Source organism: Rissa tridactyla, chromosome 1 (genome assembly GCF_028500815.1).
Source record: "Rissa tridactyla isolate bRisTri1 chromosome 1, bRisTri1.patW.cur.20221130, whole genome shotgun sequence".
Lineage (NCBI taxonomy): Eukaryota > Metazoa > Chordata > Aves > Charadriiformes > Laridae > Rissa > Rissa tridactyla.
Genome location: NC_071466.1, coordinates 143,343,062 through 143,367,831, shown reverse-complemented (window position 1 = coordinate 143,367,831; position 24,770 = coordinate 143,343,062). Strand labels below are relative to the sequence as shown.

Here is a 24,770-nt window from a genome sequence, read left to right as displayed (position 1 = left end):
GACCAAAACACAAGTAAGGATAGAGACACTATTCAGAAGGCTACAAATTAGGTAAAAGGCAAAACCAAATTAATCAACACCTTTAGGCTACGTTGTATTTACTCTCCATGAGACTTACTAAAGCCCTGGGTATTAACAGCCTTGCTCTGAAAACCGTGATTTTCAGTTAACACCCAGACCTCTACGAGAAAGTTTTAACCTCTTCCTCCAATCTGTAACATGACCAAACTCCGTAACTCACATTTCGTGGATGGATTGAAATTCGCTTATGATTCATATTCATTCCCGGAATGATCACAGACATTTTTCTGGGACCCTTGAATCCTAACACATTGGTTTCCTGAAAGACAAGGAAAGACATTATTTTCAGTAAATGAGATACTCCGTCTCAAAGAATGAAAGAGAGCAAAACCAAACTTGAATCCACATTTATGTTGTTTTTTAGAGATTTGCTAGCTACAACTGTAGTAGCAGTTATCTAACTGCAACTGTGTTTAATCACTGAGAATAGCTTTCCCTCCCATTTTGAGAACTGCGTTAGAAGACATATGTAGTATTACCAAATTTAAAGCACATTTGTTATCCTAATGAAAGATTTATAACAAACTCAGGTAAATGCAATTTCCAGGTGTAAGATTTTGCATCTGAGGCAAAAACATGCTAAAATCTTGCTAGTGAACAAGCCCTAAGTATGATAAAAGGCGAATATCTTTGACCTGAGTCTATGTTATCTATATGCCACCATTTAGGCTAAAACGTTCCTGACAGATGAACGACATTCTTCTTTAGGTGCTGGTGTTTGTGTTTAAAAGCATATCTACAATTTTCTCTCAAATCATGCTCTTTTATAAATGACTAAGAACAGACCCAGAAGGCAAAGTATTCAGCATCTGTCCAAGCTTCAATCTTAAGAAAAACAGATTTTTCCAGAGTACTGTAGGAGACTTCTCCAAGTGGACTGACTATAAAAAGCAAAGGAAAAAAGTCTTGGCATTCTCAAACCATCCATTTAATAGTGCCAACCAAGGGTCCATTTAAAGTATTCACTAACAATGTCAGTGATGACCTTTAGAATTCCCAAACACCAATTAAAACACCAGAATCTTTTAGAAGTACTGAATTGATTGATAGAAGTGATACAGCTTCTCCTAACACGCTAGTGCATTTTGCAGACAGATGGAGTTGCAACCTCAGTTCAGAAAATCTACGGGCACATATGAGATATGATTTCATTTATATATAAACTTTATGAACTTCTTATAGATAAAAGTTCAGAAATCTGAAAAGCTGGCTTTATATTATCTGCTGTACTCATTTTAAAATTTAGGATCGGAATACGAAACAATGTGACATGAGAACCCTCACGTAATTCCAGAATGGCCACAAGCGCCTCTTCACTCTGAAGCCTAGACCGAGGTGATCCACAAGACCAGAAGAAGAAAACATCTCTAGGACAGAGCTAGCGAATCACAATTTCCCCTGGAACCATATCCTTACCAACAACAAGCTGCTGCTGAAATAATTACAGCTCTTCCTATTCACCAAAATGCCTTTGGTTCGACAAAAAATAACTCTACTTCAGAGTGTACTCCCAGTTCCTTCTTAGTGTCCCCCAGATACCAGCTAGGCAAGAGGCAGTTCATGCTGTAGCTGGCTCCGTGCAAAGGATATGCTCACTGGCCACATGCTGAACAATGGGACAGGTAACAAGGTCATCAGGATGTTAGTTAGTTTGGGTCTCTTTCTCTCCCCGTCATTGATTTTTTTTCTTTTTTTTTCATTAAACTTGTAAGAACTTACCTTTGAGGCCTCTGCCTTTTGCTGTATCTGGTTGAAATTGTTCGATTAGTTCCAAAGTTAAGTGGGGGAGGCTGCCAGGCAGCGTGATTTTGTAAGCCCTGTTTCCTCGGTAACGAGGCAACAAAAAAGAAAGGGCCAAAAGGAGAGAGGCACTACTTACATAACAAATAGCTGCAAGCTCCTGTCTCATATCAGCCTTTTCCACTAGACCTCGTGCCTTGACTGGGCTAACTCCATGGTCATAGACTGTAAATTTAGTTCCCATGAGGTTTGACCTAATGACAGGTTATGGAAAGACAGAGAAAGAGAGAGGAATCAATGGAAAATTTTGTCATCTTCTGAAAGTGTTTGTACAGCACAGTGAAAACACACATCTCCTGCCATCTGAATCTTCCTAGTGTCAGCTCAGTAAGGAGCTTCTGCAAAGTGCCTGCGGTGAACTGAGCCTGTAACCTACCCTGGAAAAGCATCGAGCCAGAATTCCTTCTCTGAATTGCTGAAGAAAGGTTGCCAATGCAGGTAAATACAGATTACATTAAGCAGGACAATGTGAGTTCATTCTCTCTGAATGAATTGATACCAGATTGCTAGTCATAACTTCAACTCAACCAAAACGAAAATCCAGTCTCTCCTGTCTGTAGTTTTCATCTGTGATTCTCACCTGAGTTTTCCAATGAAACTTTCCCCTTCCCGGGATAAATCAGTTGGGTCAACTGATATGAGGTAATTGGATGTTTTGCTCTTTTTGCGTTTTCTCCCTGCAAGAAGGAATGTCTGGAAATACAAAACTTTGATCAAGACTGGAGTTCTGTAAGAATGCAGAGGCATTGCTAGGCATTGCTATCCGAACTGTTATCTCTCCATTTCCCGCACCCATTCCCCTTTTTGCTCTGTGCTGTTATTACTTTCTCCACAATTTTGATCTCTTCCATAAGTGCACCCCCTGAAATCTTGTTCCTCCAATCAGCTCACTCAGCAGTCTAGATTTAATGCAACTGTCCTTTCTAGTCTTCTTTCCTTTTCTTCTGGAGCACCTCAGTCTCCCTGCTCTTCTTTATCCATGATATTTTTATACTTTTTACATTTCACCTTTCATTGTATTATGGCTTTTAAACCTGCCAATTCCCTCCTTAGTGCCTTGGCCAAATACAAGCTGTCCTCCATCTGCATGCTGGCTCTCCTCAGCTTCTGGTTTCTTACCAGAAGCTCTCCCTTACGCCAGAAATGTTCTGTGGTAGGAGTACAATAGCCAAGATACTGTGTGCTGCTTCCAGTACCTTTCTGTTGTCATCCCTTTCCAGATGCATGTAATAAGTAGGGAAGAGGCCCCGGTCCATTCCCTTCTTATCTCTAGTGATTCGACACTTGACTGTAATACCACGGGGTGCAGGGCGTAATGCAAAATCCTCCAAGTTCTCTACTTCTCCCAGCTGTGCGTCTGCCTGAGGAGATGGACTACAGGAAGCACCTGTTTCCTGTGGGAAGAACCATCATATTAGAAAATTAATATCAGATCAGAGGCTCTGGTATTCCCAAAGAAAAGAAAGGCCTGTTGAAACAGAAATCTCATGTCTTGAGAAGATATTTGGGAAAGGGAAGTTAAACAAGAGACCACCTGTGTTTCTCTGAAGAAAGTGGCCAAAGACTTTTACTCTGAGGAAAAACTAGCCCTCCAGTGGGAGGGGAGAAAAAGTCCCCATTAACCAGAGACGAGTTAATTGCTAGGAGGGGGAATGTAAATATTCTAAGCGAAGAGCCTCTGTGCTTTTAGAGCTTCAAAGACTCTGTGGCAAATAAGGCAACATGATAAACTGGACTGATGGATGCTGCAGTAAAACAGGCTGGGATTTTTGTGACTGAAATGAGCGCTGAGATTTTGGTAGTACAGAACAGTAGCAGAAGCAGAAAGCTGACAGTGGAATCACCTCAACTAAACGCTGGAAGAACCTTAGAACAATGTGTACAGTCAAGATACAAGTGATGGTCACCAAAGGAACTGGAATTCTAATGGAAAACTGGTATAGGTCATTAAAGTAATCCTTTTCTTAGAGGTAGCTGAATCCTTTAGATTGTAGAAGCTAGGACATTCCTCCCTTAATGGGCCTTGGAGATGAGGCTGCTGGTTTATCCCCATTACCAGGTACAGCCAGTAGGAAGTCTGAGTGAATACGCACAGACACACACACACAGAGACTTGAAATTCACTAGAGGCTCTCCCCCCTGCCCCCTCCAGCACCTCCCACCCGATACCTCCAGCAGTTAGCACCCAAAGCCCAGTCTCCCAAGTAGCTAACATCCAGAACTTTTGTACTACTCACCCACTAGTGCAGCACAACATACACACAGTCACCCCACAAGTATACTGACATGGTCTTTTGAACAGTAGAATGGACTTTTAAGGCATCCATGCCCAAAGCCTATGCCATTTATCTGGTCACTAGCTCAGACCCTGGATCTTCCTGACGCTCATCTCTTCCAACTTGCTGGCTAGTCCAGCATATAGTTTGTCAGCTTATGTATGTATGTATCTCTCTCACACACAAACACACACACAAGAACACATTCACACAGGAAACGGTTACAGAGTTTTAGAAGACGGTAGAACACGCTGTAGTAATCAGGCACAAGGCTTGGCCAGACAAGCATGCTGTCTTGCAGCTGTTTACATGCATCCGGTGCCTTTTACCCCCTTTACTCCCTGTTTTCCCATACTTACTGCTCCCTGATCCACCTTGACCCCTTTATTTTCCCTCAAGTCCCTTCCCATAAACACCTTATAAAAAGCTTTGTCCAATCCCAGAATTCTCTGTTCCATACCAAAATTCTGTTCCCCCTTGCATCCCACAATAAATACTATAAACCTCCAGGCAGTGGTCCCTCTTAAATTTGGATGACGTTTCAGAGTTTCTCTGTGTCATCTTCTTGGATTTTACACCAGAGACAATGGCCTAATCCATCTCCTTTGAGGGTCATAGGAGAAGCTGATTCATTGTGCTTCCCATCTTCACTGATTAGGCTACTTGGATTCCTCCACCCACCATTGTTCCTTTGATCATTACTCATGTTTAACTCGATGGCCCTTCAGTCAGATAACCTGACAATCATGACCTTCCTCTGCCTTCAGGGATTAATATGCTAGCTACTGTAGTTGCAACTACTGTATTTAACCCAGTGCTCAAGGGGTTAGTACAAAAATCAAGCATGTGCCCAGCCCTTATCAGAAATGGATTTCAAGACACTTACTGCAAAAGATTTCTCACTGGTTGCAGAACGAGGCCTCTCAGGTTCAGGATACAGTGAATGAGATGCTGGTCTCTTATTAGCTTCTTCCTCTTCTGTGTCCTCCTCATCAAAATTCAGACTGCCTGAAATTCCTGTCAGAATACAGGATCAAGCAGGTAACCTCTGAACAAAGGTGTCATGAGTTCATGGCATCACTAATTCATATATGACTCTTGCATAGCTAATCTGTTCTCGGTCTTTTAACTAATTTCTGTTGTTTCAACTGCTGATTTTCTTTATGTGCTATATTGCTTAACCTGAGCCTTGTAATTCAAACTCCTAGTGACTTTTTGCAGCTGTCACTGTACAGACGATTAAGCGGCTGTCAGGCTTTAATTAATACATATTTTATATGATATTACATGATGTAACATATTGTTTAGTGTATGCTCTCATTCAATTAATTTTGCCTATTTTCACACAAATAGCCCTACATGTCTGAAGAACAAAAAAAAAAGGAAATCCAGATCAATATGCTGACACCTATCCCGTAAATTGCACTCTGTACGGTTTATATCCTTTGCCATTTCCCCTTAGTCTTATACACATTGAAAGGGAATATGATAATTTTTCAGTAAGAGCCCCTTCTTACATCAGTAGCAATAACTCAGGTCCCATGAATACTACTAATGATTTGATTTTTAAAATGGAAGCACAGGCTGAGTAGTTCCAGGACTTATTTATTTAATGTTAACCTAGGCACAGTCATGTTGAGATGACTGTGGGTATATAACTAAAATGACTCTGGAGAAAGACATTTATAAAGAGCTTCCGTACACATCGCTGTTTGCCATTTCCTTATACTTGGAACTGCATCATTTTGTTCTGTGATGCCATTATTTAATTTGGCTGTAGAATGGAAAAGCACACAAAGCACTGTAGAAAATGAACACGCTCACTCTGGTAAGCTGAATTCTTTTCTGAGAGACAATATTATAACAATGCTCCAGCACGGCACTGCATAGAAGTGTCACCGCTAGAAGTTCTTTCTCTCAGATGAAACAGAAAAATGTATACTTAACAACCTGTCAGTAAACTTCCCAAAGCACATTTGGAAGAGGAAAGGCGTTAACCCTAGTATTCCGGCCAATTTCACAATTCACTGTTTATATTCTACCTCCACTGATTTCCCCTGAAGTTTCTGGATATTCTCTCCTGCTTCCTTTCCTAACTCTTGTATAATGTTGCTATCCATAGGTAAGCAGCTGTTGCATCTAACAACTGAATGGAAGTATTTCTACATGTGGTAGTACCTTAATACATAAAGTGTACTGGAAACTTTCTGGGAGACAGGGTCTGCAAAATAAAAACATGCTGTGTACCATATTAAACACTACCCATTATTTTGCTGCAGACTGCTTAGGCTCCATGCAACAAAAAAGGTTTCCTGTGGTGCTGGCAGCAATATAAGATACTTGGCAGATAGAGATGGACACTCCACTGGGAAACTACTCAATGGGATATAACTATTGAATACAAAATTCTAAACCTGTTGATTGTGACAGCCTCTGACTCAGGAAGAACACCTTTCCTGTTAGTCTCCGAAGTGGTTAAATTACACCATTTACCGGCTATAGCAGGTTCTGCTGTTGTGACAATATTCAAGCATCATATCCAGATATAATATATCTGGAATAAAAATAACCGGAACCTTAGCAAAATGTGAAGTATAGCAGTCACCAACCATACTTTGTCACCAACTTCCTTGGAAAGGCCAGAAATTATACAGCATATTGATAAACCTTTAAAACATAACTGGTATGTTCCAATTAATATCAGGGGAAGAAACTGCAGTTCTGTATTTCTACATTTAAAAGTAATATCCTACAGACACTTGTTTCATGATTCCTCATATTTTTTAGGTTTTTTAATGCTACTGAAAAAAAATTATAAGAAGTAGAAGAACTTCTACTGAAAACTACTTTTGACTACTATCAACTCTCACCTCGTTTCTGTAAGATTTCTTGCAGATCTGGCTTGCCTGATGAGTCTGTTAGAGCCTCTCCATCATTTTCCTGATCTGCACCGTCTTCTGTTTTGGAAGATCCAGCAGAGAGAGTTTGGAGCTTGGTCCCCAAATCTTGCACTTCTGATTTCAGGAAAGCAGCTGGTCCATCAATGCCTGCAGGACAAAATGAAACAGAATGCTAAAGTCTATTTTTTATGGCTGAAGATGCATCCCAGGATGGTTCTTCTTTTCATCTTCCCTTGCTCAAGCATCCCTTTAAAGTTCTGATGTATACTTGTTCCGCTTCTGTCAAAAGACTTGGGAGGAATCAGTCCTGACTCTGGTACAGATCCCCTATTACTTTAAACACATCAGGCATCAGTTTCTCCATTTATAAATTGTATTTACTTTTTTACAAAAGCTTAAGCAATTAAAATGAGTTATATTTGTCACTCACATTGATATCCTTCAATTTATTTATGGGCAACTACTCTATTTTCTTTTCCTTCAGGTTCCTTGTTTGCTCCTGTCCTATAAAGTGTGTGCTCTACAGTGAACATCACAAATCAATTTGATAAAAATATCTACAGCCGCAGGCAGAAAAAAAAGTAAATAGATGTCCTCTATCTTTTTTGTAAAAAATGAAGTTTCCATGTTTAAACATGCAACACAGCTGTGCACTGCACTTCTTAACTGGTGGAGACATCTTGATGTCAGGGTATGGCATAATACTTAATCCTGTTTGCGTAGTACACAATACATAAGTCTAATTCCATGCACTGGCATTTTGGGGAACATTGTTGCAATCAGGCTGATCACTTACCATGCAACATAACATCACTATGGAAAGGGGTAAGAGTTTCTACTAAAGGAGTTTGCTCCTCACACCCTTTGGTCTTTGACCTACGCAGCTTTGCCTCAGGATTTGGCTGTACCATCAACGGATCAAGACGTTTCTTCCTCTGCTTTTTCTCTAGAAGAGCTCTCTGTGAAATAAAGAAAAAACATGAAATAAGGATGAGTAACATCCAGAGAGGCAGAAACCACGCCTCTGATCAGGATCTCCAGTAAACCTGAGATACTCCTGTAATCCCTTACAAAAACTCTAGATGCAGATATCACTGTGCCTTTGGAGTGAGACATTGCCTTTGATTCTTCATCAGTGATGCATGATGTGGACACCTGTTTATTTTCTGATCTATCCTGAGACCATCAGCAGATAATTTTAACTCTTTTTATCCAGTCTAAACTGCAGCAATCCTTAATATAAATAGCCAAATTCAGTAGTCATTTATAATCCAATACAGCAGGTTCATGCAGTTGTATTACTCCATGCATCCTACTTAATTAAGCTGATACAGTAGACAAAACAGCTCTGCACACTTTCCACTGCTGTTACGATTGTTCTAAAATTCCATCATTTGGGACAATTCCCTCTTCCTGCCTGTTTTGTAGGCTAACTTCGTATTAAGAGAACTATCTCCAAGACTATCTGAAAATGCCAGAGAAAAGATGAGAGCACTTACCCTATGCACTATATAGCAATTAAGTCTCTTACTGTATTAGCATAACATTTCTAAAAATCCTTAATCAGGGCTCATTCTGCCACTGCTGTTATAAATGCTGACACAATGCAGCAAAAGCAAGTCAGGCCCTGCAAGGGAAAAGGCTTTTGTCTCAAAAGCTATCATCTAACAGGGAGAACTCAAAACAAGTAGTTCCCAGAAACCAATGTCGAGAGACAAGACTTAGAACGGGAAAAAATAAAATTACAGTCATTAAAATAAGACTGATCCAGTAAAAGGAAAATTGACCTACCTTAAAAAATTTTTATATGTAATTCAGGATTGAAAGGAAAGAATGGTAAATCCAAATGTTAAAAAATAAACCATTACTTTCCCAAGATACACGTACATTAAATGTTTATGATTTCCTACTAAATGAGAATAGAAACAACTTCTAGGCTTAAATCAAGGCAAATGGGGACATTGCACCATTTTACAGATGGCAATGTTTAATCTTTAAAAGTTAAGGTGATGCAAGGAGAAGGAAAAATCACATTCTAATATTCTGTAATGCACCACAATGCAAACAATGTGCAAGCCCTGTGCTGTAGATGCAGTTTATCCATGCCTGCTTCTTAGGTACCTGAATACCTCCTGAAAGTTGTTTTTGATGATAGAAACCCTTTCTCCATCAAATTCTTTTCAGTCTCCAAGGATCTATCAGATAAACAGTACCAACAATTCAATCCACTTGAGACATAGACATCTTTGGAACCCTTTCCCCTCCTGTTGTGGTTTTTCCCTCTCTTGTTGGTTCTTCCCTCTCCTATTAGGCTTTTTATCTCAAGTGAGGTTAGTTTCTCAGGAAACCTCTCCGTGAGGAATTCCGACACAATTCAGGCCTTGGTCCTTTATTCTTTCTGCTTCATAAGCACTTATCTAAAAAAAAACCACAAAGCAACACCAAAAAACCAAAACAAAAAACCAACAACAAAATACCAAATCAAAACAACCTTTTTAATTTAAACTCATAATTACACTTTGAAGACAGGACTGCAATGCAGGTAGTGCTGTTACTGCAGAATTATTTGCAAGGATTGTCCTGAAGGGCAAAAGTCACACAGAATTTCAAACAGCTTAACACATTGGTCTAGAAGAAGAAAAGAAAAATAAGCAGTAGAAGTCAAATTCTTAGAAAATGCTAGTTACAGATGAAATTTACTTTCTAGAAAGGTAGTCAGACCTTCCATAAGAATTTACATTAGTTTGTGTTGTTTGTTTTTTAAATTAATGCTGAGGAAAAGAAAAAAAAAATCATGACAGTTTATAAATTTCTAATAGTTTAAATAAAAGGACAGAGGGAAATCAAGAATCAAAGCAACATACAGATTTGAGAAAAAATGTTGCCAAGGCTTCCTTACCTGACAAATAGACAGAGAATTAAAAAATACAAGACACATCCTAAAGGCAGTAAGAAAGTACACAGCTACTCCTAGAAGGGGAAATTGAATTTGGGATCAATATACGATATCATAACTTTCAGAGCTACTTAACTGATTATTCTGTTAGATGAGGTTTTTTAAACATTTCACTGCTCACCAGTCTAAAAATTTATTTTTTCTTATTATAGTACATTCTATTTCATCAAAGAGTTTCTAGGACTCACCAAGCCAAGAGGATCATATTGGTTTACACTGAAACATATACCTTACTGCTGGCAGATGTGACCAACCTTCTTCTTTCAAGAACTTCGGGATAATCAAAATGACAAAACTTGACAGCAATTAAATTTGTTTTAAAAAGGCTTCTCTCTACTACTTATTGAGATGGAAAAAAATCTACAAACCCACTGACAGGACAGATAATAGCAGTTCATTTTCTCTACACAAGGTGGCAGAGCAGCCTTACCTTCAGTACTATGTATTCTCAGACATATCCCACTAAAATGAAGTAGAAAAAATGAAACTCTGTTTTGTTTCATTTTGTCTACTAAATAACCTTTTTCTCCAGCTCTGTGTTGAAGTAAAAATTCATATAATACTACAATAAAAAATTTAGATAATTCATGAACAGGACACCAGAACACACAACCCATTAAATTTGTTTGAACCCATTTGTTCAGGGTTTTGTGAACTCCATGTATTAAATACTTTCAGAAACGTTTTCTTTGCACCACAGAAAAGCAGAACACCAGAATACCAGATGATTAAAGGATCACAAACCACCAACTCTGGTTCTAATGAGTTTCCAACAAGCTAAGTTGTCAGATGCATCAGATGAATATACCATAGCAGACTAATAAGACAACTAGTTTAGTATTCTTTCTATGACTGTGATGAACAGGAAGATGGTATACAGGAAGGTTCCAACCCCTCCACCCTTGAAGGTGCAATACCATGCTACTTATTTGGCATGGTCCTACCTTAGTAGGCCACACGGGATAGCTCCTAGCTCTGAAGTATCCTCTCCACTCCTCCAGCTCCACCTTAGTTCACGTTGGGGCAGCAGTGACAATGGTAGTGATGATAGCATTAATCAAACTTTGTGTCAAGAGTAAATACCGTAACGGGTACATTCAGAAATATGGCTTCAGCTTCACGCTCTCCACCCACAGGGAGATGGCAGCATTGCACTTTGAGCTGCAGCTGCCTAAAAAGACACTGCAACACCTCGTACTGCTGGGGAAGCAAGCACCGCCTGTGCAGCCACACACTCCCTCCTCAAGGAAAAGGCAGCAGTCTAGCTGAAAGCATCCTGGCAGGCAGAGCTGGCCCACAGATGGAACCTGATGTCACGCATTATTATAAGGAATATTTTACTGCAATTACAGGGTTTCCAAACCCATCATAAAGATGGATGACAGGCATACGTCTTTGCTGTGGCAACGCTTATTACAGATTCTCTGTATGGCCAGAAGTTCTAAATGTGATCCTGCTGGATTAAAACATTTTGCATTTTTTATCCCAATTCCTATAAATGCTTAGGACAAATTAATCAGGCAGGGGGGCATCAGCTACAACCAGCAATGAGTTCATCATGTCTGATAGTGATCTCATATTGACCTCTATTTCTTCAGAAGGCATGGTACCATTCATGTAAAAGTTAAAAGCAGATTTTCAACATTAATATTCAAACCTAATTATACAATCCTAAATTAGCATTTCTCAACAAATCTCATTTGCAAGGAGGGGTGGTGGTGATAAAATATATTTTAGTGAAATTGTTCAGCTGTTGCTTTTGCAGGTGATTGCAATCTCAACCAAATCCAAGAAAGCCTGAAACAAAATCGCAAAAGGGTATTAATTCTTTAAACTCACTTCTTCACGATTCAACTGACAGCAGCTTTGTTTTGGTGGAACAGCAATGGATCCCCATGGCAAAGTCTGAAACTAGGCATGCATTGACGACAGTGCCCAGCACTAGCAGCCAGTGATTACTAACCGGTTTACGACCCATGACAACAGTCCCGAAACAGACACTGAGGTTCATCACCAAGCAGTTGGACCATCCATAGTTTCAGAACTTCTTACAGAGTGGCATTTGGCACTAAATCCTCTTTTACCAATTCCTTGAACTAATGCTTTTTTTTTTTTTCCTTTTAAAACAAATGTTACTCAATAGCCTACAGGCAAAAGGATAATCCTAGCTTCCACAGATATTACACTACCAAAGATAAATTTTACTCTTTGACTCTTAAGCGTTTTAGATAAGCGCCTGTACACACGTAGATCCACTCTCTGAAGTCAAAGCTAAGCAAACTCAGACTAGAAATAATGAACAAGTTCTGGTAAAGACGGTTATTATCCACTGCAACAGTTCCCTGAAGACTGTTATATGTCTGGATTTAAAGATCCTCAGCTGACAGAGCGCTTTTCTAAAAAACATACTTTAATTTGAACACAGATGAATTTAACGCAAGACAGTGATCGGTGGTCCATGTGAAATGGCCAGCTAGAGAATCATAATAATCTCACATCTTCTAATCTATCTATAAGCATTTAAAATTTCACAGAGGAAGAATATTAAGGATGGCTACTTTATTGCTCTGGAGAATACGGCGATGTAAGCATCCAGCAAACAGCCCTTTAAAAAATGAGACCTATAACCCAATATTTGACAAATGCTTGGCTGCAAATGTTTTATTTGTAGGAAACAAAAAAAATTAAAAGATGCTGGAAATCTTTCTCAACAGTAGTGTTAAGCAGATCTTCCTATAGCTCAGGGAAATTTTTTCTTTCCCTTTGATGCTTAAAATGGATAATTCCCTGCAGTTTTCTTCTCTTTTGATTAATTCCTGCATTGTGGTGACTCAATTCCAATGAAATGAGTAGGATGTATGAAAAATAAATGTATCAAAGAACTCAAGCCTACAAGCCGTAGCAAGGTTGACTTAAACTAACAAAAGCCATGAAAATCTTTAAAGAAAAATGTTAGCAATGAATTCTTGTTTGTATTCTTTAGACCAAGCATTTTTAGCACTTCACCCCCATTTCTCAAGTCTCCCTGACATCACATAGCAGAACAGAAGTTGAAGACTGCGGGCTGGATTCGCTGTTGCAATATATCTTATGTAGTTCTGGGCAACAAATCACAAAGTAGATGACAGACAGAAGCCAGGTCATCATGAGGAAAAGTGGGGAGACAGGGAGAAGGGAAAGAAAAAGGAAACACAAACACTTTTACCTCCTCCTTTCCTCCAATGAGACGGCTAATGTTTGTTTTCCTATATTATTTTTACGAGCTTCAGCATTTACCTGATTCTCTAGTTTCAGCTGCCGTAGTTTCATGCTTTCGTCCTCAAAGATGCTAGGAAAGGGAGAGAAACAAATTAATTATTGCTAGTAAATAGTTTGCATTATAAGATCACAGGATATTCACAGACTACCACTTCACCATCAAGACTTTAAACCAACTGTAGGACATAACTTCTATCCCATGACAAGACCAAATTACAAGGCAATAAAAAAACCCACCATGCTTCACATTCTGTCATAAATAGGACCAAACTGTAGTCTAATCACCTTAGTAAACTTTTCTGAAAACACTTTGTAAGCAAAAAAGGCTTCATTACTGATGGACAGATTATGAGCCACTATTGAGGCGGGCTACGAGACAATTTATATCTGAAAGCTTTATGCAGTTGAAACCAATTCAGTAAAGTCTCTGCTCCTTCATAAAATACTCAATTCCAAATTAACTCAGAATTTTAGGTTTTGTCTTGGAGTCAAATCTACACCATTCTCTCCTCCTACCAGACCTCACAGAACTACTGCGAATATCTATGAGAATCTGCATTTGCAACACCTGGTATTAATTCCTAGAGATGAAAAAAATAATTATTTCATTATATAAGTGTTTTAACTTTCATAAGAACTCTAGGTTTTCATTCTAAGTTGTGTTCCATATAGACTTCCCATTTCCTCTTGTCCGATAATGAATTATTACATAAAGTGCCATTTAGAGCAGTTAACCCTACAAAGAACGAAGGCTAATTGACAAGTAAGCACATATTCTGCCTACCACAGCTATGCACTTTCCTCCTACACATCTTTCACAAAGACCCCTCTGGAAGCGAGAAAGCAACAGGAAGAAGATACTGAATACAAGAAACAGACAAAAATTATATTTTTTTTATTGATGGCACGCAGAAAAGCAGGGCTAGCCAAAATTTCAATTTAAACAGGAAATTGTCTGGTCTAGGTACGCAGAAATGTCCAATGATGTGAAGTCACAAGCTGGCAGACAGTGCTGCATATAACCCTAACAAGGAAAATCGGAGCCATGGTGCAACCTTCCTTCCAGCACTTGGTCATCATAGAAGTGTAACATAATAACCAGATGAAAAAGAGCTTCCCACACATACACACGCTTCCAACTTTTTTCTACCCACCACAGCGGGGTTAAGGCTGTACCAGAGTCACTCCCACAGCTCACCACTAAGGAATGCATGTAGCATGCTCATACAGCTGCAGGCTTCAAACAGGAATCCTCCTTCAGATGGACTGACTACGGACCGGACCGGTACATCTAAGTGCTCTTCAGACATGCCCATGCACAACCACTACGCCCTTCACTATGCTTTTCTCTGTGAAGGGTTTACGTGCAACAAGAGGAGCTAAACATCCAGTAGGAACAGGAAAAATAAGCAGCATTGCCGTAGCTACAACAACACAGTTCAAAACAGGAAAAAACACCCCAACCACCAAACCAGTCACCCATTTACCTTTGATAAATAAGAACTGAAAATTTTCAAGGAGCCTGTCACAATCTTCCCAACCATTCCGGTAGAGCACACTACACGAAACCCTGCCCACCAAATCCTCTGCTGCATTTACCAGAATCCACTAATTCTCCTGCTAAAGCTAACAGACTAAAGGTAACCTACTAAAGGTAACAAGACACGCCATAGAAAAAGGAAAAATGGCCCAGAATGTAACATAGAAGTGAAGAGTAATGATTACCCAGGATAAGGAATAAAAATGAGAGTGGGAAAGCAACTATTTTACAAAAACACTCAACTAAGAACAGCACGTCTGAATGTGGGAGAAGACAGCAAGATACAAAGGGGTTCACAGATCCACCCCTCCTCACTGGTCCATTTCCAGATTAACATAGTCCAACATGAAGCAAAAAGTCTTGTTTTTAAGTGATACCACCTCAAATTCCTGCTGAAATCGGAATTCGCCTTGTTTTCATATCATAAACAGAAATTAAAGTGTTACAATAGGAATACGAATGACAAATTTATTATATATGTGTTTATTTGGTCTTTCCTCACCATTTTAAGAGTATCAGACTAATGACAATGATGAGATAACTCACAAATTATTTAATAGATGTTCGTATATGCAATTAAGGCTTCATTTATATGCAGTTTATTTTAATTTCTGTAAAAAAGGCACACTACGTGTACTGCCAGTTCTTTCAGAATGGACATATGATTTTTCAATAAAACACTGCAATTTTGGAATTACAAACTATGTTGTAAAGCATACATATGGATAGACAGAGTTAACACTCTTGTTTTCATTACAACTTTTCTGTGTACCTGAATATATTATATTTAAAAATGTCAAAATATTTATCTTCTAAGCACTTGGTAATAATTACCATTGAATCAGTCAAATACAAACTCCCGGTATAACACAACTCCAAGAATAACGAAATACCCTCATATTAAACATAAAAAATAGGGCAAGAAAGCAATCCACCAGTCTGAAAATGGTGGATTCCCATTCTGTCCGAGGTCCACACAAGAGAAAGGACTCTGAAGAGCTGAAGAGGGTTCAGCAGAAAGCTGAACAAATCAACAACGGACTGTAAAATGCACCTATTAGCAAGATTTGAATGCACCCTACAGTTTATTCAAGAGAAAATTAACCAATACACTCCACTGTATTCCATGGATTTGAGGCCACAAGTGACTATTGATGAGAGAGACGACAACAAAATCCAGTCATACATAAATCAGACTGCAAATAAACTTTTTATTTAACAATGTGTCTAATTAACCACTGAGATACCACTGGATAAGGGGAGAGCAACAGACATCATCCACCTGGATTTGTGCAAAGCGTTTGACACTGTCCCGTATGACATCCTGGTCTCTAAATCGGAGAGAGAGAGATTAAGTGGATGGATCACTTGGTGGATAAGGAACTGGCTGGAGGGCTGCACTCAAAGGGTTGCAGTCAATGGCTCAATGTCCAAGTGGAAACCAGTAATGAGTGGCGTTCCTGAGGGGTTGGTATTGGGATCAACGCTGTTTAACATCTTTGTCGGCAACATGGACAGTGGGATTGAGTGCACCCTCAGAAAGTTTGCTGATGACACCAAGCTGTGTGGTGCAGTCAACACGCTGGAGGGAAGGGATGCCATGCAGAGGGACCTGGACAGGCTTGAGAGGTGGGCCCATGTAACATGATGAAAGTTCAACCAGGCCATGTGAAAGGTCCTGCTCCTGGGTCACGGCAATCCCAAGCACAAATACAGGCTGGGCAGAGAATGGATTGAGAACAGCCCTGAGGAGAAGGACTTGGGGGTCTTGGTTGATGAGAAGCTCAGTACGAGTCAGCAATGTGCACTCGTAGCCCAGAAGGCCAACTGTATCCTGGGCTGCATCAAAAGAAGCATGGCCAGCATGTCGAGGGAGGTGATCCTGTCTCTCTACTCCGCTCTGGTGAGACCCCACCTGGGGAACTGCATCCAGGTGTGGAGCCCTCAGTACAGGAAAGACATGGACCTGTTGGAGCGAGTCCAGAGGAGGGCCACAAAGATGATCCGAGGGCTGGAGCACCTCTCCTACGAAGACAAGTTGAGAGAGTTGGGGTTGTTCAGCCTGGAGAAGAGAAGACTCCAGGGAGACCTTATAGCAGCCTTCCAGCGCCTAAAGGGGGCCTACAGGAAAGATGGGGAGGGACTGTTTGTGAGGGCATGTAGTGATAGGACGAGGGGTAATGGCTTCAAACTGGAAGAAGGTAGATTTAGATTAGATATTAGGAAGAAATTTTTTGCCATGAGGGTGGTGAGGCACTGGAACAGGTTGCCCAGGGAAGTTGTGGATGCCCCATCCCTGGAAGTGTTCAAGGCCAGGCTGGATGGGGCTTTGAGTAACCCGGTCCTAGTGGGAGGTGTCCCTGCCCACGGTAGGGGGGTTGGAACTAGATGACCTTTAAAGTCCCTTCAAACCTAAACCATTCTACAATTCTATGATTGGGATGCGTCATGGAGCTGTGGATTTTCAACAGAAAACAACAGGTTTTAATCAGCGTTGAATGTTTTTATTCTAAAAACTGCTGTCATGGAGTAAGGCTATGGTCTACCTCCGATTTCAGGTGTGGTTATCCCAGATGGGAGAGCTAAGCATTCTTCTTCCAAGTTATATCAAGGGACCAATTAAGTCCCCTTTATATTCTGACTGTTGAAGCTGTAAAGAGGCAAATAAAAGGTTGCCTTTATTATGGAGTAGTTTTGCAAGGAATTGACTGGTTGCAGCTGTGAGTGAGAGGCAACAAGCAGAGGAAGCAAAAAAGCCACAGGAAGAGCAGCCTGAAGAGAGAAAACGTTCTACATAATCCAGAATTCACTGGAAAGACAGCGTAAGGTTCTCTGGCCTCTTTTAATCATGTCAGACTAGTTGACAGAAACAGACTCCACCCCAACCTTAAAAGAAAATCTGACCCAAGAGAAGGAAAGATAGCTCATTTTGCTTTTTAACTGTTCTCAGCTTATTTAGAGCATATATTAGCACTGTATATGCACTGAATTCTTGGTGAGAGAAATTCAGGAAGTATCACCTGTTTGTGCACAGCTTTGGGGAAGATACTAAAAATTTGGATACTCCATAGTTTGGCAGAGAGATTCAGGAAAAGCTTCCAGCAGAAACTTTAACTCATTTTAAAGTGGACTAGATTTTGAGCTTACTGCGCCTTGTTACAAACAAGGTTGTTATTTTATATCAGTCTGACACTTCTTTTAACAAAGAAAATCTTTCAATATTGATGGGAATATGAACCTATACCTTAACAATCAAGATCCTTACATTTCTAGCTGTTTCCGTTGCTCTATTTCCTTTAAAGGAACTCCAAGGCACAATAAACTAAGACCATTTTCCTCCACAAATGTCTCAAACTTCCCAATATCTTATGTTCCATTTCTCACTCTACAGAGGGCTGCTTCCATAGGAGCCTAATAAAGCTCATGTAACTCCTTTTTCCTTTGCAGGACAGCTTCCTAGTGTGGTATCAGCAGTGCCTGTCAGCAAAGTCTCTGAGCAATACTCCCAGAACGTAAGAATCAGGGAAGAAGAAGAATGCGGCTTGTGGCGCATATCTTTGTCCACTAGATTTTATTTTTAGCTGTAGAAGCACAAGTAAAAGCAACTCCGCTAAAAAACGTGGAGTCAGCTGGTATGAAAGGGTTTTCAGTCTTAACTCTCCGAAGAACTTCCCTGGGAATTGTACTCCTCGTCTGAACTACAGCTACGGAGGAAAACAGAAGCTGTAGAAAACAGATCATTTGAAGAAGGATCTTTTAAAAGATACATTCCAAACAATAATTGCAATACTGTCTCTGTAAACTGGTTGAGGGAAAAAAATTATCTGTAATGCACTTTCCAATCCATAAAAGGGAGGAGTCCCATCTGCTTTTCTTGCAACAGACATAACTGTAATTGTTTATTTCTGGCAAAATGTGTAACACAGCATCCACAGGAGTGGGGATTATCAAAGGTTTCTGCCTTCCCCAAAGCAGAAAAGTGGGGTTTTTTTTTTTGGCAAACACGGGATATTCTTTCCTTCATAATTAAATGAACTACCAGTAAGTCTTCCAAGGTAAACTGGATCTGCTGCAAATCAGCCATAAAATGCCCCACCTGTTTCCAAGCGACACAGCTCAGGTTGCATCAACATTTCAGTTATAAGTTATTTTCAAGGGTTGATATTTCAACAAAGGCACGCTTTAGCCCTTGTTTGGCTTTTTTACAAAAAGAATCATTTCTCCAGTTTTACCTTTGATTCCTCCCCCAAAGAAACATGCAGAGATTTCTAATGCCAATAGCATACTGTTTTGAGAAAGGTTTCACAAAATTTCTTTGGCAAGTCTTTCACCTACTGAACATATTATGGGAACAGTAACATGGCAACGGTGAACACTTAATTGTGGAAGCAATTATGAATGAGTGAATATATTATTGTGAATAAAAACTGTCTTGGATATGCTTTAATACAAAAATTATGTCCCACGTGATACAGCTTGAATAAGACTTATTTCAGAATATTTGAAAAGAAGTATAAAATGAACTAAGAGCAATAAAGTCAACTGCCAGACCAGTGTGGGGTGGGGGAGCAGAAAGACAAACATCTAGATCTGTGTGTCCTGCTCCACTTGAAAATACATCTGAATACTCCAGGCACTGCATGCTCCTGCCAATAACTTGCAGCAACTATCTGAATGATTTACAATTTACAAAAGAAGATCCTAAAGAAGAACAAAGGCAAGTTAGTCCTTTACAACTTCTGCTTCTACCTACCTCCAAGTTTAAAAATGTAACTTCACTGCGGAATTATCAGGTACTTTTCTTTAAAGTCACATGGACTAGAAGCGTGCCAAAAACACCCATAACACACACACCCCAAATCCAAAACGGCTGGCACTCTGAAGAATATATATATATATATTCTTTGTATACATATGTATGTATATGTTTTGCCTTTATTGTGGCAAAACAGCTGCCCTAACAACTTCCCATCCTATTCCCCAGCAACAGGAACACCGTGATGAAGAAGGGAATTCAAGAAAAAACAATGAGATACACATGTGCTACAGGAAAATCTTTTGTTATAAAACATGAACAGGTTAATAATTATTTTTGTTGGCTAAGGCCAAGACAGCAGTGAATTTAATCCAAACCTATCCTTGCAGCACCATGTTCTCCATACTTGCATAACGCAATAATGCCATTAAGCGCACAATGCCCTAATAGTAAGTGAAGCGTACCTGAAAGTAACAGGCTGTTCAGGTTAAAACAGCTCAGCAAGAACACATTACACTTGGCCTAAAGGAGTTCTTTTGAAAATGCTTCCATTTTGTGGTGACCGTTCACATGTCAAATGTAACTTGGTAAAAAATAATGCAGTCTAGTACTGACTTCGTTTGAAAGGGACAGTTGGATCTGGTGAATCAACAAATGGTTACAGAACTGGTGCCACAGACAGGGATTTAGCTACTTAGACCATGGGAGTCGCTGTGAGAAACCTGGCCTACTGGGGCCATCTGTCAGAGAAGGGGAAGAGCATCTTCGGTCATAGGCTTGCCAAGCACATGAAGAGGGCTTTAAAACTAGAGATGCCAGGGGAAGGGAATCTCAATACATCCCAATCCTACCAGTATGATGCCAATACCAGTAATAGATGCCCAGAGCCTGGAGAAGGGTCACAGGTCAGCAGGAGAGTACCTGGGGTGCATCACAAAGGAATTCCCATAAGTCAGGTTCGTCAGGGGCCCAACTTAATAAACAGGAGTTGTTAGAGACGTGCACACACCTGCAGGGCTAAGACATCACAGAGACATGGTGGGATGGCTCCTACGGCTGCAGTGTTGGAATGGAAGGATACGGGCTCTTTAGGAAGGACAGGCATGGGAGATGATAAGGGGGTGTCACCCTCTATGTCAATGACCAGCTGGAGTGCATGGAGCTCTGCCTGGGAATGGATGAGGAGCCAACCAAGAGCTTATGGGGTAGGATTAAACAGAGGGCAGGGACACGTGGTGTTACAGTGAAGGTCTGCTGCAGGCCACCTGACCAGGGAGACCAAGTGGATGAGGCCCTCTACAGACAGATAGGAGTAGCCTCACATTCACAAGCCCTGGTCCTCATGGGGGACTTCAACCACCCTGGTATCTGTTGGAGGGACAACACAGCAGGGCATAAGCAATCCAGGAGGTTCCTGGAATGTGTCAATTATAACTTCGTTCTTCAACTAATAGAAGATCCAACAAGGAGAGGTGCTATGCTGGACCTTGTTCTCACCAACAAGGACGGGCTGGTGGGGAATGTGAAGCTCAAGGGCAGCCTTGGCTGCAGTGACCAAAAGATGGTGGAGTTCAAGATCCTCAGGATGGTGAGGAGGGTGCACAGCAAGCTTGCTACCCTGGACTCAGGAGAGCAGACTTTGGTCTCTTTAGGGATCTGCTCGGCAAAGTACCATAGGAACAAGCCCTGGAGGGAAGAGGGGCCCAGGAAAGCTGATTAATATTCAAGGATCACCTCCTCCAAGCTCAGGAGCGATGCATCCCAACAAAGAGGAAGTCAGGCGAAAACACCAAGAGGTCTGCATGGATGACCAAGGAGCTCCTGGACAAACTCAAATACAAAAAGGAAGCCTACAGAGGGTGGAAGCAAGGACAGGTAGCCTGGGAGAAATACAGAGAAATTGTCCAAGCAGCCAGGGATCAGGTTAGGAAAGCTAAAGCCCTGATAGAGTTAAATCTGGCCAGGGACATCAAGGGCAACAAGAAAGGCTTCTATAAGTATGTCAGTGATAAAAGGAAGACTAGGGAAAATGTGGGCCCTCTATGGAAGGAACTGGGAGACCTGGTTACCTGACTGAGGTACTGAATGACTTTTTTGCCTCAGTCTTTACCAGAAAGCGCTCTAGCCACGCTGCCCAAGTCGCAGAAGGCAAAGGCAGGGACTGGGAGAATGAGGAACTGCCCACTGTAGGAGAAGAAAGTTTGAGAGCATCTAAGGAACCTGAAGGTGCACAAATCCATGGTACCTGATGAGATTCATGCACTGGTCCTGAGGGAACTGGCATATTAAGTTGCTAAGCCACTATCCATCATATTTGAGAAGTTGTGGCAGTCCAGTGAAGTTCCCACTGACAGTAAAAAGGGAAACATAACCCCCATTTTTAAAAAGGGGAAAAAATGACAACCAGCAGAACTATAGGCCACCCAGTCTCACCTCTGTGCCCAGCAAGATCATGGAGCAGATCCTCCTGGAAAGTATGCTAAGGGCTATGGAAAACAAGGAGGTGATCAGTGACAGCCAACCTGGCTTCACTACAGGCAAGTCATGTCTAACAAATTTGGTGGCCTTCTACAACAACATTACAGCACTGGTGGATAAGGGGAGAGCAACAGACATCATCCACCTGGATTTGTGCAAAGCGTTTGACACTGTCCCGTATGACATCCTGGTCTCTAAATCGGAGAGAGAGAGATTAAGTGGATGGATCACTTGGTGGATAAGGAACTGGCTGGAGGGCTGCACTCAAAGGGTTGCAGTCAATGGCTCAATGTCCAAGTGGAAACCAGTAATGAGTGGTGTTCCTGAGGGGTTGGTATTGGGATCAACGCTGTTTAACATCTTTGTCGGCAACATGGACAGTGGGATTGAGTGCACCCTCAGAAAGTTTGCTGATGACACCAAGCTGTGTGGTGCAGTCAACACGCTGGAGGGAAGGGATGCCATGCAGAGGGACCTGGACAGGCTTGAGAGGTGGGCCCATGTAACATGATGAAGTTCAACCAGGCCATGTGCAATCCCACGGCAATCCCAAGCACAAATACAGGCTGGGCAGAGAATGGATTGAGAACAGCCCTGAGGAGAAGGACTTGGGGGTCTTGGTTGATGAGAAGCTCAGTAGGAGCCAGCAATGTGCGTTCGTAGCCCAGAAGGCCAACTGTATCCTGGGCTGCATCAAAAGAAGCATGGCCAGCACGTCGAGGGAGGTGATCCTGTCTCTCTGCTCTGCTCTGGTGAGACCCCACCTGGGGAACTGCATGCAGCTCTGGAGTCGTCAGTACAGGAAAGACATGGACCTGTTGGAGCGAGTCCAGAGGAGGGCCACAAAGATGATCCGAGGGCTGGAGCACCTCTCCTACGAAGACAAGCTGAGAGAGTTGGGGTTGTTCAGCCTGGAGAAGAGAAGGCTCCAGGGAGACCTTATAGCAGCCTTCCAGCGCCTAAAGGGGGCCTACAGGAAAGATGGGGAGGGACTCTTTATCAGAGAGTGTAGCGATAGGATGAGGGATAACGGTTTTAAACTTTCTGAAAGAGGGTAGATTTAGATGAAATATATTCAGGGGAGTTGGAACTAGATGGTCTTTAAGTTCCCTTCCAACTCAAACCATTCTATGATTCTATGACGACTGACTGCAGCTAAGTTAATGCAGAACAAAGTATTTATCAGTACAGGAAACACAAACTTCCCTTTTCTTTACAGTACTCATTCCAGTGATTTTGTAAGGTAAAATGAAGCGGTGTAGTAGGCAAGGTGAAATGACCACTCAGAAGAATCACCCCTGTCTTCAGTTTCAAAATGGTATCTCTGCAAGCACAAAACCCTAGTATAAAATTATCGTCTCACAAATGCAACAGGATATTCTCTGCACTATTACATACCCACACAAACACACCTTGAAGAACTAATGTGACAGGACATTGTCTGGCAAACTAAACAGGAACCTGCTAGTAAAGTAACAGAACATTGAGAAATGAAGGGTCTGTGGAAAAAAATTTAATTACGGTGAAACTAAGAATAAAGCATATGCTGTGTGATGAGAGTCCTTTTTCAGAATGGACTGATACTGTCTTGGCAGACAATAAGTTGACCATAAGCCAGCAATGCACCCTCAAGGCAAAGGTAGCTGACAGCATCTTAGGCTGCATTAGGAAAAGCATTGCCAGCAGGTCGAGTGAGGTGACCCTGCCTCGCTGCTCAGCACTGGTGAAGCCACACATGAAGTGCTGTGTTCAGTTCTGGACTCCTCGGCGCAAGAATGATATGGACATACTGGAGCAAGTCCATCAAAGGACCACAAAGATAATTAAGGGACTTGTGTATCTTTCACATGAATTGAGGCTGAGAGAGCTGGGACAGTTCAGCCTAGAGAAGACAAGGCTCAGGGGGATCTTATCCATGTGTATAAATACCTGATGGGAGGGTGTAAAGGAGATGAAACCAGTAGTGCCTACTGACAGGGCAAGAGGCAATGGACACAAACTAAAACACATGAAATTCTATCCAAACGCAAGAAAAAACTTTTACTGAGAGAGTGGTCAAACACTGGAACAGGTTTCCCAGAAAGGTTGTGGAGTCTCCATCTTTGGAGATAATAAAAACACAACTGGACATCATTCTGTGCAACCTGCTCCAGCTGACCCTCCTTGAGCAGTGGAGTTGGACCTGATGACAGCTGAAGGTAGCCTCGCAATCGCAGGCCTTGGTTCTAATGGGGGACTTCAGTCACCCCGATATCTGCTGGGAAGACCACACAGCCAGGCACGAACAGTCCAGGAGGCTCCTGCAGTGCATTGATGACAACTTTTTGACACAGGTGGTGCAGGAGCCAACAAGGAGAGGAGCACTCCTGGACCTGGTACTGACAAACACAGAGGGACTGGTGGAGGACATTAAGGTTGGGGGCACCCTAGGTTGTAGTGATCATGAAATTATAGAGTTCAGGATCATGGGGACTATACACAAAACAACAAGAAGTAAAATTACAACCTTAGATTTCAGGAGGGCTAACTTTGACCTCTTCAAGAAACTGCTTGGAGAGATCCCGTGGGCTAGGGCTCTGGAAGGCAAAGGGGCTCAAGAAAGCTGGTTGGTATTCAAAGACCACTTCCTCCAAGCTCAGGATTGCTGCATCCCTAAGAGAAAGAAATCAGCCAAGGGATGCAGGAGACCTGCATGGTTGAACAGGGAGCTTCTGAAAAAGCTCTA

General features: G+C 41.4%; 1 protein-coding gene across 1 annotated transcript in view; it reads right to left on the bottom strand.

The window, feature by feature from the left end:
* TULP3 (TUB like protein 3) overlaps positions 1 to 24,770 on the bottom strand; it is a 38,212-nt gene that overhangs the window by 4,959 nt on the left and 8,483 nt on the right. Inside the window, exons 2-9 of the mRNA XM_054182648.1 lie at positions 13,290 to 13,341; positions 7,854 to 8,016; positions 7,028 to 7,204; positions 5,044 to 5,174; positions 3,078 to 3,275; positions 2,462 to 2,574; positions 1,961 to 2,075; positions 242 to 340 (exon numbers count right to left, since the gene is read on the bottom strand). Coding sequence (XP_054038623.1) covers positions 242 to 340; positions 1,961 to 2,075; positions 2,462 to 2,574; positions 3,078 to 3,275; positions 5,044 to 5,174; positions 7,028 to 7,204; positions 7,854 to 8,016; positions 13,290 to 13,341 — 1,048 coding nt within the window. The remainder of the gene's footprint in view (positions 1 to 241; positions 341 to 1,960; positions 2,076 to 2,461; positions 2,575 to 3,077; positions 3,276 to 5,043; positions 5,175 to 7,027; positions 7,205 to 7,853; positions 8,017 to 13,289; positions 13,342 to 24,770) is intronic.